The sequence below is a fragment of the Theropithecus gelada genome, chromosome 8, assembly GCF_003255815.1.
Source record: "Theropithecus gelada isolate Dixy chromosome 8, Tgel_1.0, whole genome shotgun sequence".
Classification (NCBI taxonomy): Eukaryota; Metazoa; Chordata; class Mammalia; order Primates; family Cercopithecidae; genus Theropithecus; species Theropithecus gelada.
In genome coordinates, this window is record NC_037676.1 from 101,884,590 (window position 1) to 101,905,726 (window position 21,137).

The 21,137-nt window shown below is 37.1% G+C and overlaps 1 protein-coding gene across 1 annotated transcript in view; it reads left to right on the forward strand.

Moving 5' to 3' along the window:
- Nucleotides 1-21,137, forward strand: part of VPS13B (vacuolar protein sorting 13 homolog B) — an 858,817-nt gene that overhangs the window by 546,662 nt on the left and 291,018 nt on the right. Inside the window, exons 30-31 of the mRNA XM_025394335.1 lie at nucleotides 1,696-1,822; nucleotides 11,711-11,854. Coding sequence (XP_025250120.1) covers nucleotides 1,696-1,822; nucleotides 11,711-11,854 — 271 coding nt within the window. The remainder of the gene's footprint in view (nucleotides 1-1,695; nucleotides 1,823-11,710; nucleotides 11,855-21,137) is intronic.

The window sequence follows — 21,137 nt, forward strand, 5'->3', positions numbered from 1 at the left end:
ATACATCATATATTTTAGCACTCCCCTATGAGATCACATCAGATGTTACATGTTTCTCACATTGGTCATTTTATGGAATTTGAGCTATTAGGCTATAATTATGGTGTCTCTCAGGATCTCAATCCTTCCTCTATAGTCACAGATTTTAATACTTCCTCCTGTTACTCTCTACTCGCCAGATCTCTTAATTCTTTAAAATTGACTTTCTTGAAATCCAATACTTATGTGTCATAGAACCAGATGATCCAATTTGCTTTTTTGGCAGACACCATATAGAACTCTGCTCATTGCAAGTTTAACAAAAGACCAGAGTACTCTCTGGACTACTCTGATAAAAAGAAAAAATGGTGTAGAAAGACTTGAATTTTAACCAGGCTTTTTCATGAGATAATTTATGCCAATTCTCTGATTTCAACTTTATCAGTTTATGATATAAGGGACTAATAAGGGCATATTTAAAAGGAATATTAAGTTAATAGCTTGAAGCAAAATTTGAGGTATAGCTTGCTAACAAAACATAAATGTATATTAGTTGATAGAATAAAAAGTAAGCATATACATAGTGGACTTGAAGATCTGTACCAGCCCACTTTTGCTTTCTCAATAATGTTTTCCAATTTCATCTTTTACCATGTACTTCCTTTGAAATTATTAATAATTTTCAATGTCAGATAAAAATATTCTGCTAAATAACTGATCAAAGCTGGGAATATATAAAGAAGAACTAAAATAGAGGCCAAAAGCTGTTTTGGTGTCAACTTGCCCTCCAGGTCCAATTCTGGAACCTTTGTTCTCATTGTGTAGCCTTAGCCCAGTACTTGAACTTCATTTCCTTACAGATAATAATGGGACTATTAACAGTCCCTACTTCACATACAGGATTGTTTTCAGGAAGCATTTAATATCTCACACAAAAACCTTAAGAACTGGGCATGGTGACTCAACACTTGTAAACCCAGCACTTTGAGGGTCCTAGGCAGGAGAATTGTTTGAGCCTAGGAGTTCAAGACCAGCCTGGGCAACATGAGGAGACTCTGTCTCTACAAAAAACAAAAATAAATTAGCCAGGCGTGGTGGTACATTCCTGTGGTCCCAGCTACTCAGGAGGCCAAGGTGGGAGAATCACTTGAGCCCAGGAGATTGAGGCTAAAGTGAGCCATGATCGCACCACTGCACTCCAGCCTAGGTGACAGAGCAAGACCTTGTCTTAAAAAAAAATGAATTAATATTGTTCTTAGACCTTAAAAAGAAAAGAATTAAAAGATTAAAAGGATATGCTCATGACCCTAATGAGGTCAGAAAGACAGCAGTTATCAAATAGAAGGTCAGATATTAAAAATAGGAAATTAAAAATTATTCTAAACAATAGTAAGATTATTGGTAACAAAAGTGATATGAAACTATTTGCAAGAACAAGAAGTAAACATTTAAAAATTAATTTGTTAAAAAGCTCTGGGATGATACTAATATGAAATTGCTTAATTACATCTGAATTTCTCAAGATGTTATCATCTTCTACAAATCTTATGGAATTGAAGTTAAGAAACGATGACTGTAAAATATGCAAATAGGCACTCTCAAAATAATAATGTAATTTTGCCATACATGTCTGTAGTACAAAGTCTTGGACAAATTTAATGAAAATTATCTTTGAAAAAAGTGAAATGACTAATAATCTTTCACTCTATCTTTTAGCATACGGCGGCATCAAGAAAGGAGAGCAATTTTGACTCCCATTTTGACAGATTTTTCTGTCCGAATAACTGGAGCACCGGCTATCATTTTCACCAAAATCATTTCTCCAGAAAATCTGCATACTGAGGTTAGAACATAATTTTGATTTTATTTTAGTTTAAAAAATGGAATTGCTCCTCTTTGTATGTTAGGGATTGCCACAGTTTCAGCCCATAGGACTTCAAATTAGCTGATTAATAATAATGGCTCTTATAATAGCTAACATTTATGGATTTTGTAGTACTCTTCAGTTATTGCTTTCCTTATAATAACTCATTTAATCCTCATAATAATCTTATTTGTTATTCCTGGTATCCCTATTTTTTAGATGACAAAACTGAGGCATAGAGAAGCTAACCAAGCTACCCAGATTTTCACAAATAGTAAGCAGCAGAGCAGGGTGTGAAACCACCTGGTCTGACTCCATCCTCTACACTCCTAAGTACTACAGCCTCTTTTTAGTGAAAATAACAATAATACTGACAGATAATCAGATTACCTTACATAGTGAGTTCTACATAGATTATTTAGTCTTCACAACATTCTTATGAATTAGATACTACTAGTGTACATATTTTAAAGATGAGGAAACTGAGGTGAAAACAGATTAAGTAACATACCCAACATTAATTGGTGTATCCAGGTTTCAATTCTGATCACTATGACTTATTACCTCCAAATCCATAGAATAGAAATGTATTAATAGGGGAGGTTCCAAGATGGCCGAATGGGAACAGCTCCAAGCTACAGCTCCCAGCGTGAATGACACAAGATGGGTGATTTCTGCATTTCCAACTGAGGTACCAGGTTCATCTCCCTGGGGCGTGTTAGACAGTGGGTGCAGGACAGTGGGTGCAGCCCTCGGAGCGAGAGCTAAAGGAGGGCACGGCATCACCTCACCCAGGAAGCACAAGGGTTAAGGGAATTCCCTTTCCTAGCCAAGGGAAACCATGACACACAGCACCTGGAAAATTGGGTCACACCTGCCCTAATACTGTGCTCTTCCAAGGATCTTAGCAAACGGCAACCCAGGAGATTATGTCCCACACCTGACTCAGAGGGTCCCGCACCCATGGGGCCTTCCTCATTGCTAGCACAGCACTCAGATCTAACTGCAAGGCAATAGCAAGTCTGGGGGAGGGGCGCCCACCATCGCTGAGGCTTGAGTAGGTAAACAAGATGGCTGAGAAGGTCGAACTGGGTGGAGCCCACCTCAGCTCAAGGAGGCCTGCCTGCCGCTGTATACTCCACCTCTGGGGACAGGGCATAGCCAAACAAAAGGCAGCAGAAACCTCTGCAGATTTAAATGTCCCTGTCTGACAGCTTTGAAGAGACCAGTGATTCTCCCAGCACAGAGTTTGAGATCTGCAAATGGACAGACTGCCTCCAGAAGTGGGTCCCTGACCCCCGAGTAGCCTAACTGGGAGGCACCCCCAATAGGGGCAGACTGACACCTCACGGCGAGGTACCCCTCTGAGACAAAGCTTCCAGAGGAATGATCAGGCAGCAACATTTGCTGTTCAGCAATATTCACTCTTCTGCAGCCTCCACTGTTGATACCGGGCAAACAGGGTCTGGAGTGGACCTCGAGCAAACTCCAACAGACCTGCAGCTGAGGGTCCTGACTGTTAGAAAGAAAATTAATGAAAAGAAAGGACATCCACACCAAAACCCCATCTGTACATCACCATCGTCAAAAACCAAAGGTAGATAAAACCACAAGATACGGAAAAAACAGAGCAGAAAAGCTGAAAACTCTAAAAATCAGAGCACCTCTCCCCCTCCAAAGGAACACAGCTCCTCACCAGCCAAAGAACAAAGCTGTGGAGAATGACTTTGAGGAGTAGTGAGAAGGCTTCAGACGATCAAACTTCTCCGAGCTAAAGAAGGAAGTTCGAACCCATCGCAAAGAAGCTGAAAATGTTGAAAAAAGATTAGACAAATGGATAACTAGAATAACCAATGTAGACAAGTCCTTAAGTGACCCGATAGAGCAGAAAACCATGGCACGAGAACTACGTGACTACGTGTATGCTTCTTTTGAGAAACGTCTGTCTGTGTCTTTGGCCCACTTTTTAATGGGGTTATCTTGTAAATTTGGTTAAGTTCCTTATCGATTCTGAATATTAGACCTTTGTCAGATGGTTAATTTGCAAAATTTTTCTCCCATGTTGTAGACTGTCTGTTCATTCTGATGATAGTTTCTTTGGCTGTGCAGAAGCTCCTTAGTTTAATTAGATCCCATTTGTCAATTTTTGCTTTTGTTGCAGTTACTTTTGGCATCCTCGTCATGAAATCTTTGCCCATGCCAATGTCCTGAATGGTATTGCCTAGATTTTCTTCTAGGGTGTTTATAGTTTGGGGTTTGACATTTTAGTCTCTAATCCATCTTGAGTTAACTTCTGCATATGGTGTAAGGAAGGGGTACAGTTTCAATTTTCTGCGTACAGCTAGCAAGCACTCCCAGCACCATTTATTAGAGAGTCCTTTCCATATTGCTTGTTGTTGTCAAGTTTGTCAAAGATCAGATGGTTGTAGGTGTGCAGTCTCATTTCTCAGTTCTCTATTCTGTTTCATGGGTCTATGTGTTTGTTTTTGTACCAGTACCATGTTGTTTTGGATACTGTAGCCTTACAGTATAGTTTGAAGTCTGGTAGTATGATGCCTCCAGCTTTGTTCTTTTTACTTACAACTATCATGGCTATTCAGGCTCCTTTTTGGTTCCATTTGAATTTTAAAATAGTTTTTTTCTAACAAACAGAAAGGAATAGCATCAGTATCAACAAAAAGGACAACCATACCAAAACCCCATCTGTAGGTCACCAGCATCAAAGACGAAAGTTAGAAAAAAACACAAAGATGGTGAAAAACCAGGGCAGAGAAGCTGAAAATTCTAAAACACAGAGTGCCTCTTCTACTCCAAAGGATCACAGTTCCTTGGCAGCAACGGAACAAAGCAGGACAGAGAATGACTTTGACAAGGTGACAGAAGTAGGCTTCAGAAAATCAGTAATAAAAAACTTCTCCGAGGTAAAAGGAGGATGTTCGAACCCATCGTGAGGAAGCTAAAAACCTTGAAAAAAGATTAGATGAATGGCTAACTAGAATAAACAGTGGAGAGAAGACCTTAAATGACCTGATGGAGCTGAAAACCATGGCATGAGAACTACATGACACATGCACAAGCTTCAGTAGCAGATTCAATCAGGTGGAAGAAAGCGTATCAGTGATTGAAGATCAAATTAATGAAATGAAGTGAGAAGAGAAGTTTAGAGAAAAAAGAGAAAAGAACAAAGCCTCCAAGAAACATGGGACTATGTGAACAGACCAAATTTATGTATGACTGGTGTACCTGAAAGTGACCAGGAGAATGGAACCTTGCTGGAAAACACTCTGCAGGATATTATCCAGGAGAACTTCCTCAACCTAGCAAGGCAGGCCAACATTCAAATTCAGGAAATACAGAGAACACCACAAAGATACTCCTTGAGAAGAGCAACTCCCAGACACATAATTGTCAGATTCACTAAAGTTGAAATGAGGGAAAAATGTTAAGGGCAGCCAGAGAGAAAGGTTGGGTTATCCACAAAGGGAAGCGCATCGGACTAACAGCAGATCTCTTGGCAGGAACTCTACAAGCCAGAAGAGAGTGGGGGCCGATATTCAACATTCTTAAAGAAAAGAATTTTCAACCCAGAATTTCATATCCAGTCAAACTAAATTTCATAAGTCAAGGAGAAATAAAATCCTTTACAGACAAGCAAATCTGAGAGATGTTGCCACCACCTGGCCTGCCCTACAAGAGCTCTTGAAGGAAGCACTAAACTTGGAAAGGAACAACCGATACCAGCCACTGCAAAACCTTGCCAAAATATAAGGTCCACTGATGCTAGGAGGAAACTGCATCAACTAACATGCGAAATAACCAGCTAACATCATTATGACAGGATCAGTTTCACATGTAACAATATTAACCTTAAATATACATGAGCTAAATGCTCCAATTAAAAGACACAGACTGGCAAATTGGATAAGGAGCAAGACCCATCAGTGTGCTTTATTCAGGAGACCCATTTCACGTGCAGAGACACACAAAGGCTCAAAACAAAGGATGGAGGAAGACCTACCAAGCAAATAGAAAACAAATAAAGGCAGAGGTTGCAATCCTAATCTCTGGTAAAACAGACTTTAAACCATCAAAGATCAAAAGAGACAAAGAAGGCCATTACATAATGGTAAAGGGATCAATTCAGTAAGAAGACCTAACTATCCTAAATATATATGCACCCAATACAGGAGCACCCAGATTCATAAGGCAAGTCTTTAGAGACTTACAAAGAGATTTAGACATCCACACAGTAAAAATGAGAGACTTTAATACCCCACTGTCAACATTAGACAGATCAACGAGACAGAAAGTTAACAAGGATATCCAGGGATTGAACTCAACTCTGCACCAAGTGGACTGAATAGACATCTACAGAACTCTCCACCCCAAATCAACAGAATATACATTCTTCTCAGCACACATCGCACTTATTCCAAAATTCACCGAATACTTGGAAGTAAAGCACTCCTCAGCAAATGTAAAAGAAGAGAAATTATAACAAACTGTCTCTCAGACCACAGTGCAATCAAACTGGAACTCAGGATTAAGAAACTCAATCAAAACCGCTCAACTACATGGAAACTGAACAACCTGCTCCTGAATGATTACTGGGTATATAACGAAATGAAGGCAGAAATAAAGATGTTCTTTGAAACCAATGAGAACAAAGATACAACATACCAAAATCTCTGGGACACATACAAAGCATTGTGTAGAGGGAAATTTATAACACTAAATGCCCACAAGAGAAAGCAGGAAAGATCTAAAATTGACACCCTAAAATCACAATTGAAAGAACTAGAGAAGCAAGAGCAAACAGCTAGCAAAAGACAAGAAACTAAGATCAGAGCAGAACTGAAGGAGAGACACAAAAAAAGCCTACAAAAAATCAATGAATCTAGGAGCTGGTTTTTGAAAAGATCAACAAAATTGATAGACCGCTAGCAAGATTTGTAAAGAAGAAAAGAGAGAAGAATCAAATAGATGCAATAAAAAATGATAAAGGGAATATCACCATCGACCCCACAGAAATGTAACCTACCGTCAGAGAATACTACAAACACCTCTGTGCAAATAAACTAGAAAGTCTAGAAGAAATGGATAAATTTCTGGACACATGCATTCTCCCAAGACTAAACCAGGAAGAAGTTGAATCCCTGAATAGACCAATAGGCTCTGAAATTGAGGCAATAATTAATAGCCCACCAACCAAAAGAAGTCCAGGACCAGATGGATTCACAGCCGAGTTCCACCAGAGGTACGAGGAGGAGCTGGTACCATTCCTTCTGAAACTGTTCCAATCAATACGAAAAGAGGGAATCCTCCCTAACTCATGTTATAAAGCCAACATTATCCTGATACCAAAGCCTGGCAGAGACATAACAAAAAAAAGAGAATATTAGATCAATATCCCTGATGAACCTGGATGCGAAAATCCTCAAATACTGGCAAACCAAATCCAGCAGCACATCAAAAAGCTTATCCACCATGATCAAGTGGGCTTCATCCCTGGGATGCAAGGCTGGTCCAACATATGCAAATCAATAAACATAATCCAGCATATAAACAAAACCAAATACAAAAACCACATGATTATCTCAATAGATGCAGAAAAGGCCTTCGACAAAATTCAACAATGCTTCATGCTAAAAACTGTCAATAAATTCAGTATTGATGGAACGTATCTCAAAATAATAAGAGCTATTTCTGACAAACCCACAGCCAATATCATACTGAATGTTCAAAAACTGGAAGCGTTCCCTTTGAAAACTGGCACAAGACAGGGATTCCCTCTCTCACCATACCTATTCAACATAGTGTTGGAAGTTCTGGCCAGGGCAGTCAGGCAGGAGAAAGAAATAAAGGGTATTCAATTAGGAAAAGAGGAAGTCAAATTGTCCCATTTGCAGATGACAGGATTGTATATTTGGAAAACCCCATCATCTCAGCCCAAAATCTCCTTAAGCTGATAAGCAACTTCAGCAAAAGTCTCAGGATACAAAATCAATGTGCAAAAATCACAAACATTCTTATACACCAATAACAGACAAACAGAGAGCCAAATCATGAGTAAACTCACATTCACAATTGCTTCAAAGAGAATAAAATACCTAGGAATCTAACATATAAGGGATGTGAAGGACCTCTTCAAAGAGAAGTACAAACCACTGGTCAATGAAACAAAAGAGGACACAAACAAATGAAAGGACTTTCCATGCTCATGGGTAGGAAGAATCAACAGCATGAAAATGTCCATACTGCCCAAAGTAATTTATAGATTCAATGCCATCCCCATTAAGCTACCAATGACTTAGTCCACAGAATTGGAAAAAAAACTACTTTAAAGTTCGTATGGAACCAAAAAAGAGCCCACATTGCCAAGGGAATTCTAAGAAAAAAGAACAAAGCTGGAGGCATCAAACTACCTGATTTCAAACTATACTACAAGGCTACAGTAACCAAAACAGCATGGTACTGGTACCAAAACAGAGAGATAGACCAATGGAACAGAACAGAGCCCTCAAAAATAACACCACACATCTACAACCATCTGATCTTTGACAAACATGACAAAAACAAGAAATGGGGAAAGGATTCCCTATTTAATAAATGGTGTTGGGAAAACTGCCTAGCCACATGTAGAAAGCTGAAACTGGATCCCTTCCTTAATCCTTATCCAAAAATTAAATCAAGATGGATTAGAGACTTAAATGTTAGACCTAAAACTATAAAAACCCTAGAAGAAAACCTAGGCAATACCATTCAGGACATAGGCATGAGCAAGGACTTCATGTCTAAAACACCAAAAGCAATGGCACAACAAGCCAACATTGACAAATGGGATCTAAGTAAACTAAAGAGTTTCTGCACAGCAAAAGAAACTACCATCAGAGTGAACAGGCAACCTACAGAATGGGAGAAAATTTTTGCAATCTACTCATCTGACAAAGGGCTAATATCCAAAACCTACAAAGAGCTCAAACAAATTTAGCTCTTTGTAGAAAGAAAGAACAAACAACTCCATCAAAAAGTGGGAAAAGGATATGAACAGACACTTCTCAAAAGAAGACATTTATGCAGTCAACAGACACATGAAAAAATGCTCATCAGCACTGGTCATCAGAGAAATGCAAATCAAAACCACAGTGAGATACCATCTCACGCCAGTTAGAATGGCGATTATTAGAAAGTCAGGAAACAATGGGTGCTGGAGAGGATGTTGAGAAATAGGAACACTTTTACACTGTTGGTGGGACTGTAAACTAGTTCAACCATTGTGGAAGACAGTATGGCGATTCCTCAAGGATCTAGAACTAGAAATACCATTTGACCCAGCGATCCCATTACTGGGTATATGCCCAAAGGATTATAAATCATGCTGCTATAAAGACACATGCACACGTATGTTTATTGCGGCACTATTCACAATAGCAAAGACTTGGAATCAACCCAAATGTCCATCAATGACAGACTGGAATAAGAAAATGTGGCACATATACACCATGAAATACTATGCAGCCATAAAAAAGGATGAGTTCATGTCCTTTGTAAGGACATGGAAAAAGCTGGAAATCATCATTCTCAGCAATCAATCGCAAGGACAGAAAACCAAACACCTCATGTTCTCACTCATAGGTGGGAATTAAACAATGAGATCACTTGGACACAGGAAGGGGAACATCACACACCGGGGTCTGTCGTGGGGTGGGGGGAGTAGGGAGGGATAGCATTAGGAGATATACCTAATGTAAATGACAAGTTAATGGGTGCAGCACACCAGCATGGCACATGTATACATATGTAACAAACCTGCATGTTGTGCACGTGGACCCTATAACTTAAAGTATGATAAAAAAAAGTTTTTAAAAAATGAAAAAAAAGAAATGTAATAATAATCTTATTCATTATAACTAAAGCAATTCTTCATAGAACTTTTTATGCTAAACACAATATAAACTTTTTGCTCATTCACAGAATTGTAAGTCAGTTATTATAAAATGTTTGGAAAATAGATATATAATACTAATTTTTTGTATATCCACAAAAGGGGTATAAAGATTAAATAAATCTACTAATATCTTACAGCTGCTTAGTAACACTGTTGGTTTAGAATACATGAAACTCCTTATGACATGCCCTTTTTCATACCAATGCTGCTATGAAAATACGAATGAAGACTCACATATTGAAATCACATTTAAGAAATGCTTCTATTTCCTGTGTGTATTTGACTCACAAAAATGGGATATCATAATACTTTTAAATTATTAAGATTTTTTTCCTCCAAAAATATTCTTTACTTGGATTCCCAAATGCTTGTCATTGAATTCAGAAACAAAGATAAGAATATATCCAAGTGTTGATGAAATATCATCCTATCTTAATTAAGTCATCTTCAAAGTCATTTAAAGGCATGATTTGAAGGCATTACTAGAAACTTCCTCATTCCCAGGTGAAAGAGGCAGGAAGCTAAAGGTCAGGAAACCTAGTTCTAGGCCAAACTCAGCTTTATACTAAAGGTTATCCTCCTAAGTCATTTGTTTAAACTCTTTGTTCCAACAGTTTTCTTATGCATACCTTAGTTGCTTCATATATAGCAACTCTTGTTGCCCTCTAGATTGTTATAAGGTTCAAACCGATCAATAGAAAAAATAATTATAAGAGGAATCTGAAAAGCTGTAAGTTCTATAAAAATGAAAATTATCCTTGTTTTTATGTTATTAGCTGCTGATTCTACCAATTGCATTGATACTATTTAACCTCCTAGTGTAAGATCAATTTTTTGCAAGTTTTCACAGGATGTATGCCACCAATAGAGCCAAGATATTTTTAGTACAAATTTTTATGCTCTTGGGTAATGTTATGGCGACTATTTTTTTAAAATCCTGAATTGGTATACTTTTTTCCCTTTTTGTCAATACTTGAAGAATAGAACCAGAATTCTAACTAGAGTGAATTAATACAGAGAACTTGTGGAGGAAAATGTTATTTAACCAAAAAAAAAAAAAAGAATAATTGTTTCAGACATGCTGTTCTTTATGGCTTTATTAAAAGCTGCTCTAAGCTGACGCATTTGCATTTGGACTAGTCATAGTCTCCTTATTAAGTGAAGCTACTGGATTGGTTTTTTGTTTTGTTCTGTTTTCCTTGTCTGAACAGTTTTCCAGTGATAAATGTTCAAGTGCCTCGGTTTTGCAGAACAGCACCAATTAAGTTATGGACATCTACCCAATGCTGCCAAGATTTTAGCAGTTTAAAGAAGTGAAATAAATTAGTCTAGCTATCTTCAACACTCTGTTTTTTTATAAATCATTTAGAGTATGTCCTTTGGAGAATATTCATACTGTGGCTCTTAGCAATTATAATTGCCTGCCTACAATTGTCTGTTTACATCTGTCTGCCCAACAAGAGCAGGTTGCTGTTCAAGGCCAACATTATTCTTTGTGATATTCCTAGGACTCTACTGTGGTACCTAGTACTTAGGGGATTCTTAGTAAATATTTGTTGGTTTGAATTCATGAACAAGATTATGCTACACAAATACATTGTTGCTATATATTGAAAACAATAATAATAGTTTGAGGTATGGAAAGGTCAAATAGGTATGAAAAGGTGAAGACTTCTTATTGTTAGTTGTGTATATCTAGCACAAGGCCCAACACACAGCAGGCCCTCATAAATATGAAATTTATCTATTAAATTCTGTCCAAGTGACTGTGCTCACCATTTTTGCTCTTCACCTTAATGTATGAACTTGAGTCCTAGGAAACGTCACCAAAGTAGTGAAGGTCAAATAAGTAAGAATGATAAATTATCATCTGAAAGCTATCATGTTTCTTTATCTGTATTCTACCTTTTTTGCTTCAGGAGATTTTAGTGTGTGGCCATTCCTTAGAAGTGAATATAACCACAAACCTGGACTTCTTCCTAAGTGTGGCTCAAGTTCAACTCTTACATCAGTTAATAGTAGCAAATATGACTGGACTGGAACCATCAAACAAGGCTGCAGAGGTAACTGTTACCTGATTTTGATCAGGCTTACTGCACTTGTTCCAACTTTACATTCACTGCAGGAAAACTGTAATTAAGCTGACTGCTTTCTGCTTAATTATTCTGTATTTAACTTTATTCAAAATATAGTCATAAATCATTTTGGATTGTTATTCTTGATTTTAGAAATTTGTTTGGTCTCTATTCCTCTTATTTATCATGTACCTTTGCAAAATTGCTGTGGACTGACCTCAGAGGAACCTCTGTTATATACATAATTTTATTGCCCTGCTGAAATTATAAAGTATGATGTGAGAATCCTGGTATAGCTTTCATTTACTCGGATACATTACAGTAATAAGGCCTCTTTTGGAAGTGAACTTTCTAAGAGTACTATGGGAATATCTTCAATAAATAACTTGTAAAGCATTCGTTTCCCATGCTCAGTGGGAAATGAATGGACACAATCATAAAAGTTGAATGCCTGCCTAGAATTTTAATTTTGATCCGGTGTTCGTTGGAAGCCTGTATTGTAACCACAAAGTGTGTCAGCAAGAAACAAAGAAAGCTATTTGTTAGATTATTCTCAAGATATATTTTCTTCGCATTTTGTTTCCACATTTCTCTAACATTCTGCACTTAGAATAAATATTTTGTAAATACTCAGGTGAACAAACTGTTTATATATGAAAAAGATGTTGCTTTTATTTTTGTCATGAGTTGTAAAGAAGGCTTTAAGTTCTGTTTAGTAAGAAGGTAGGAAATGAAGAGGAATTTAGGTCTTTCAAGTCAGCGCTGTTTCCGTTCTGCCACAGATTGGGTATTATAACTGCGACATTATTCTTTCAGTCTTCTTTATTTAAAAAAAATTATTTTAAAATGATAAATCTTTTATCTTTTGTAAATGGAGATTTTCTAATGTAATCATCCTTTACTAGCCATGATATCTATTTATTCACTATCTATTGTAAAAGGACTTTAGAACTACATATTCTCCACAATATTAACTTTTTAAATATACATGAGGGAATCCATAAGAATGTAATTATATGACATCAAAATAAGCAAATTAAAAAATACTTCCCCATGCATTTTCGATGAGGCCTCTGAAGCACGTTGAGTTGGATAAAAGTAAATTACATTCCTATATTATTTGTGCTAATTTTGTGAATGTCTCCTGTCAAAGAAATCTAACTCTCAGATCACTGATTGTTTTAGGAATTCGTATAACTTAGCAAATTGGTTATTAACTATTTACATACTTTTAATGCCTCGTAAGGGGATCAATTTCAGTAAATAAAGGGATACTGGGAGTTACTGACTATCCCTCCCTGAATGTTGAATCATTACTGGCAGTTCCATAAACTGGATAGGCATTGTTTTCTTCTGCTTTAAAAAGGTATCTATGGCTGTGTGTTTCTCCTTAGAGATCATGTTACAAGTACAGATGACATGAATGTTTTTAAATGGTTAAAATGGTAAATTTTATGTTATGTATATATATCACAATTAAAAATACAGGCTATATAATAAGAAAGGACTGTTTGGACCTTTTCCCAACCCTGGTGGGACATATCTGTAAAAAGTTCAGTATTTTAGAAAAGACCTACAGTGCACTGGAAGAATATGATTCAATTTTTGAATTATTCGCAGAACTCATATTTGATAGTCTATGAATATAAAGATATTTTAGTTACATAGAATACTCTGTAATAAGTCAAGGGTATATTTTGAAAGGGCTGGTTGACTGCCTTTAGTGTGATTTCACAACCACACTACCACAAATTTTTTTTTTTTTTTTTTTTTTGAGACAGAGTCCTGCATTGTTGTCTGGTCTGGAGTGCAGTGGTACAATCTCAGCTCACTGTAACCTCCACCTCCCAGGTTCAAACGATACTCCTGCCTCAGCCTCCCAAGTAGCTCGGATTATACATGCCTGCTACCACGCCCAGCTAATTTTTTTGTATTTTTAGTAGAGACAGGGTTTTACCATGTTGGCCAGCCTGGTCTCCAACTTGTGACCTCATAATCCACCCTTCTCGGCCTCCCAAAGTACTGGGATTACAGGCATAAGCCACCGTGCCTGGCCTTTCTTTCTTTCTTTTTTTTTTTTTTGACACGGAGTCTCACTCTGTTGCCCAGGCTGGAGTGCCATCTTGGCTCACTGCAACCTCCACCTCCAGGGTTCAAGCGATTCTCCTGCCTCAGAGTTCCAAGTAGCTGGGATTACAGGCGCGTGTCACCATACCCAACTAATTTTTGTATTTTTAGTAGAGACGTAATTTCACAATGTTGGCCAGGTTTGTCTTGAACTCCCCACCTCAGGTGATCTGGCCCCCTCGGCCTCCCAAAGTGCTGAGATTACAGGCGTGAGCTACTGTGCGCAGCCAACAATTTTTTTAAAAATTCTTTTTGAAAAAAAAAATAGGAAAATTAAACCTGGCTAACTTATTGGGAAAATGGAGGAAGATACATATGTTAGTACGTATAATATAATCCTGACATTATAAACAAATACTATTGCATAGGAATTATAGATTAATAATGAGAATCCCATTTATCAGGTTTTCTAGAAGGCACCCTGTGAATTGTAGACCAGTAAATGTCAAATATGTTCTAAATCCACCATCTGATACTATATTGATACAATATACTTCTATAAGAAGAAATTATGTATATTTGATGTTATACATGTTTTTTTTTCTTTTCTTTTCTTTTTTTTTTTTTTTTTTGTTTAGTAAAGATGGGGTTTCACCATATTGCCCAGGCTGGTCTTGAACTCCTGGCCTCAAGGGATCCATCTGCCTTGGCTTCCCAAACTGCTGGGATTACAGGCGTGAGCCACCACACCTGGCCTAATATAGTATGTTTTTTGAAGGTGTTAACGTTTTCAGACAACCTTTTGCAATATTTATTTGAAAGATTAATTTTGGCTGGGAGCATAGTGGCTCACACCTGTAAGCCCAACACTGGGAGGCTGAGGTGGGTGGATTGCTTGAGCCCAGGAGTTCACGATCAGCCTGGGCAGCATCGTGAGACCCCCATCTCTACAAAAAAAAAATTAAAAATTAGTTGCTTGTGGTAGTGTGTGCCTGTAGTCCCAGCTACTCGGGAGGCTGAGGTGGGAGGATCACTTGAACCCCAGAGGTCGAGGGTGAAGTGAGCTGTGGTGGTGCCACTCCACTCCAGCATGGGTGACAGAGCAAGAGACCCTGTCTCAAAAAAAAAAATAAAAGGAAGATTAAACATTATTCAAGAATAATCAAGAATAATATCACTTGGGAGGCCAAAGTGCGGGCAGATCGTTTGAGCATAGGAGTTCAAGACCAGCCTGGACAACATGGCAAAACTGCATCTCTACAACAACAGCAAGAAAAAAAAAAAACCACACACACAAATTAGGCAGACATGGTGGCACATGCCTTTAGTCTCTGCTACTTGGGGGCTGAGGCAGGAGGACCACTTGAACCTGGGAGGTGGAGGCTGCAGTGAGCCGAGATGACACCGTTGCACTCCAACCAGGTAACAAAATGAGACCTTGTCTCAAAAAAAAAAGTATAATATGATAGTGGGATTATATATTAGTGGAGGAAACATCTATTCAATAAACAAAGGGGAAAAAATGAACATATCTTTGGAACTAGAAGTGAAAACCATAGGGTAATCTGAGGATTCTTGCCAGAACCAATATTTAATATTAATTTTAATTAAAATGACAGCTAACACATAATGAAATGTACCAGTTCACAGCCAAAATGACTGGATGATGGATTAGGAAAATTCTGTCCCACATTAAACAAAAATTTTCCAATATTGTTGCTCTGAAAAATGTGTTTTAGATGGAGTGAGACCACTAGACCAATGGACCTGTATTTGTATTATTAGATTTTCACTGTCCCTTTCAAATACTATAATTTCCATGATTTCTACCCAGAATATTTAGTTTCTGCCTTTAAATGAACCTTGTTTCTCTGTACATACAGGTTGAGTCCCTTATCTGAAAACACAAAATTCGAAATGCTTCACTGAGCATTTTCTTTGAGGGTCATGTCATGTTAATACTCAAAAAATTTCAGATTTTGGAGCATTTTGGATTTTGAATTTTCGAATTAAGGATACTCAACCTGTGTTATGACAGGCTGATAAATTACATAAAAGAAACAGGAATTTAATATTCAAAAACAAAATGCATTCCATATTACAAAGTACATGTCCTTCCTTATCTAGCTCGCTGCAATAGTTCACCATCCCATTCTATATTTCATGTCTCCATGACATCTGTATCTAGAGAACTAGTACAACAGGCACGTTATTTGGGATTCTTACATGTTAGTTCTCTGCCTTTTACATGAGGTGAGAGTCCACCTTTTGGATACCTTAACAGCCAAAGCCAAATTTACAATTTTAAGTTCACTCCCAAAACAAAGCTCCACTACTCAGCCTTGATTTCTAAACCAGTGTTTAACAGGACTGTGGTTGACACAATTGGTTTACCCTTCAGAAGGTTCTTCACCTTCTTACAGGATAGTCTTAGTCTCAAAAAGGCCATTAGTTTATTTATTATAATATGACTTTATTTTTATCAAATTAGTAAATGAATTTTAACAACCAAAATTTGCTAATGAAATACATCAAAGTAGCACAATCCCTGATACCCCCACCTCATCCTGCCTGATAGTCAGCCACTCTTTATAAGCTGTTTCTTCAAGTATTTATCTCCATATTTCTAAATAACCTGAATGGACTATCATCTCTTGATTCACTGTTACCGTATTCACTTGCTATTTGTTGTAAATAAGGATTCTATCTCTTTTGCACTTCCTTTCTACACTTCCATCTTCCCTGTATTCTTATATCATATTCTTTTTTGTCAATCTTAATTGTTTTCATTATAAAGATGATATAAATATTGTTCATTGCTTAGTGAGTTAATGTAGTGTGATAATATTTCCTGTCATTATACTTTTTTGTTTTTATTAAAGTTACTCATTGCCACAATTTCTATTTACTCATTTTTTAAAAAATCTCTGTGTCTTCCCTGTCGCTAACCCACACCCCATTCCTATCAGTGGCGCTACCATAATTCCTCGCAATTTAATTTTTCGCACTGTAAAACATATCAGATAGCATCACCTCTGCTTTCCCCCCGAGAGCCATTTTTCCTAAAGTTCTTTTTCTGCCTTCTCGGTTCTGGGACTGTTAGTTCTGTAGACCTACTGCACACTTGGCATAAAAGAGCCAGATGAGAGAAGATTCTGATTTGAGATTGATGTAAACAATGTTAGAGAAAATCTAGGTATCAATAAAATAATGTGTTCTTCTATTAATATAAGTTAGTAAATTGACCAGTATCTTTATTCTATCATTCTAAAATATTAAGTATTATTATTTACTACATTAAAAAGTATAATAGTATAGAAAAATGTTGTCTGGCTAATATAATCTACTTGGATATTAAAAAATTTTTTTATAAAACAGAAAATAATGCATTGGGCTTTTTTGCTATGAACTGTCATTGAGCTTATGCCATATGAAGTGATGGTAGAGGTTGTTTGGGGTGGTATTATTACTGTTTTAACTTAGAAATAATCTGTTTTGTAGTTGTGCTTCATTTTAGGAATAGAAATTCTTGTCTTTTAGTAGAAAGTGAAAAATTCAAGACATTCTTGACCAAACTAGGGATTGTCAGAAATAATTAGAAATAGGAACTTGAAGGTAAAGAAGAAGGAAAGGGACTTTAAGTGTGTGGTGGCATAATAACAGATGTCTTCTGGAATAGAATTTCAGGTAAGATGAGGCATATAGAGGAAATGAATACCCAAAATGTATGTGGGTAAAGGGGGTTTTGGAGAGGAAACTGAGACTAGCGTGAGGGAGTATGTTGATTTTCTGGTCTGTCTTGCTGCTTTCTTTCTTGAGGTAGTCATGAATGGAAAAGGCCAGATCAGAGGCTACATATTTCTATATTTAGGAAACGAGATGGGAATTTTGGACAGTGTGCATAGGGTGACCTCCCATTGGTGTTGCTATGCTGAGTATTTTGTTTCCTATCAGAGGCACCTGGATATACTACTTGTAACCAGGCAGTAAACACAGGCTCCAATAAAATATGGATTCAAGCAGAGCCTTAAATGGACAAGAGGGGCTGTGACAGAATACCTCAAATTTCTTAAAATCTAGGCCTGGAAAAGATATTAAGTATTTTACTGCCTATCTTCTCCAAGGGAAGGATTTCTTAGGTACAGTGAACTCTCACATCTATCACAATTTTAGTTAGGCCTTGTCAATGTTAAAATTAGTGTACTAATTTTATCTCCTGATAAACAAGCTTGTGCTGAGACAGGAAAACATCACAGTTGCCTCAAAGTAGATGTAAGACATCAAGAAGACAATAAAATTTTAAAATTTTCAGCCATGATGATGTTTATCCGTATAGATTTCTTTACTAGAAATCCAGTAAATGCATTAAGTTTTCCTGAGGCTCTAGTAAACTGTCTATGCTAGTCTTATTAGGCATTGTTCATTGAGAGCTTACTATATGCCAGATACACTGTCTACAGTGTGACAGAGTTTTGAAAAATAAATACACTATGGTCTCTGCCCTCTAGGCTTTTATAATCTGGTTGGGAAGTAAAGCATAGACAAATGGAGTGATAACTAAGAACACAGAGCAGTATATGAAAAGTGTTAAATATACTCTATGGAAAATTAGACTTATGAGTCTGGGGAAGAAAGAGAAAGCTTTAGGCCAGGTGATCAATGATCTAGCTTTATGGAGAAGTGGAATACATAGAAAAGAGTAGCCTATTTATTTATTCAATAAATATTGAATGCTTCCTTTGGTCAAATACTATTATGGATACTAGGGTGACAGCATTAAACAAAAGAGGTAACATTTCTGCTTTCAGGTCTAATGCACATATATTTAGTAGGGAAGACAGACAATAATAAATATTTGGAACTACCTTAAAATATAAATACATCTATTTGTGTGCAGAGATTATATAGCTTTACATTTTCTGTAACTGATTTAATCTTTCTTACAAGCCTAAACTTCATTTAGATTAAGGATGTTGGTTGTTAGAGAAGAGAAGCAGTAGGGGGGTATACATTAAATTTGCCATCAATAAAAAATAATTTCAACATGGAGAAATAGCATGAATAAAGACATGGAGTTTTCTAAGCATTAGGATTTTTTGGTAAGACAGTGAAAAAAATTAATCTTTCTAGAGTGAAGGAACTGTGCAGGGAAATAATGGAAGATACACTGAGAAGTGTGTATTTAATCATGGGCAGTCGGGAACCAAAGTTTATAGACTTGAATGAATGGGATGACATAGAAGAAATGGTTTTTAATGAAATTTGTTATGCTTAGTCTTTTTTTGGCAAAGGATTTGAAGTGGCATTCAATAAAACATAAGAAATGAAAACTGCAGACTAATATCTCTGGAGAATATGGATGCAACAATTCTCAACAAAATGCTAGCAAACAGAATCCAGCAACATAGAAAGAATTACACACTATGGCCACATGGGATTACCCAGAAGTGCAAGGTTGGTTTGACATCTGAAAATCTATTAATGTAAAGCACTATATCAGTAGAATTTTTTAAGTCATATGATTATCTCAATAAATGAAAAATATTTTTGATGAAATCCAGTACCCTTTCATAATAAAAACATGCAACAAACTAGGAATAGAAGGGAGCTTATTCAACTTGATAAATTACAGTTATGAAAAACTCACAATTATCATCATAGTTGATGATAAAAGACTAAGATACTTTCCCCTGAAATCAACAATAAGACAAGAATGTATGCTTACATCACTTCTATTCAACACTGTACTGGAAGTTCTAGTTGGAGTAGTTAATTTCACCCAGTATGCTTCCAATCCCTTACTCTGTTTAACTTTATAAGCAAAAACTGATCATACTGAGGTCCTCTTACAGAATCAGAGACTCTTAGAACTGTCAGGTACTTCAGAAATTGTGTTATTTAATTATCATTCATTAGCCCACGTGACAGTGAAACTCTGCTCAGGCTCCTGCTTCCCTCCGTGAGCCTTCTTGCACTCCCCCACTTCTCTTTTCAGTGGACACAACCAGAAAACCTCAAGTATCCTCTGAGTTTGACAGGAATGGGAGAGGGTATAAGCTTGATGCCATATTAAGCAGTTTTCCATTGGATGAGGAAAGCCTAACTTCCTGTTTCTTAAAACAGGGTGTCTGTTTTCTTAAAACAGTATAGCTTCCTGTTTCTTAAATTTCTTCCTGATAACTTCTTTTCTTAAATCCAGATGATTTTTCTGATGGAATCCTTGCTAGAAAGCCAAGTTAAGGCCTCAGAGCTGTTCATTTATTTGCCATCCACCCTTTAGAAAATTCTTAGACTGGGTCAGTCAACAGTTTATATCTATGCACTTAACTCACTGTCAAGGGCACAAAACATTTATAGAAGAGGAAGATTCAACATAGCAGTGTCTAATACCTGAGTCATCCCATCTTGCCAACTTGTCTAATCTTTCTTAATGAGTCTTGCTTTCTGTCCCCCTATTTTTCTGTTGTGGCCTGACTTTTAATATAAGGCTGATTCTGAATCAGATTAATCAAATGCATGTTAAATTTGAGTGGTGGCTTTGTGGGAAGAGGGAAAAGATGGGCCAGTAAACCCTAAACCACAGAGCAATTATTTTGCACAGCTTTGGAAGTAAAGTGCTTTTCAACAAATGAAGAAACAGTCCATGCTTGTGGATGGGAAGAATCAATATTGTGAAAATGGCCATACTGCCCAAAGTAGTTAATAGTTTCAATGCTATTCCCATTAAACTACCATTGACACTCTTCCCAGAATTAGAAAAAAATATATTTTTTTTATGCTTTAAGTTCTAGGGTACATGTGCACAATGTGCAGCTTTATTACATGTATATACATGTGCTGTGTTGGTTTGCTGCACCCATTAACTCGTCATTTACGTAAGGTATTTCTCCTAATGCTATCCCTCCCCCATGCCCCCACCCCATGACAGGCCCCAGTGTGTGATGTTCCCCACCCTGTGTCCAAGTGTTCTCATTGTTCAATTCCCACCTATAAGTGAGAACATGCAGGGTTTGGTTTTCTGTCCTTGCGATAGTTTGCTCAGAATGATGGTTTCCAGCTTCATCTGTGTTGCTGCAAAGGACATGAACTCATCCTTTTTTATGGCTGCATAGTATTCCATGGTATATATGTGCCACATTTTCTTAATCCAGTCTGTCATTGATGGACATTTGGGTTGGTTCCAAGTCTTTGCTATTGTACATAG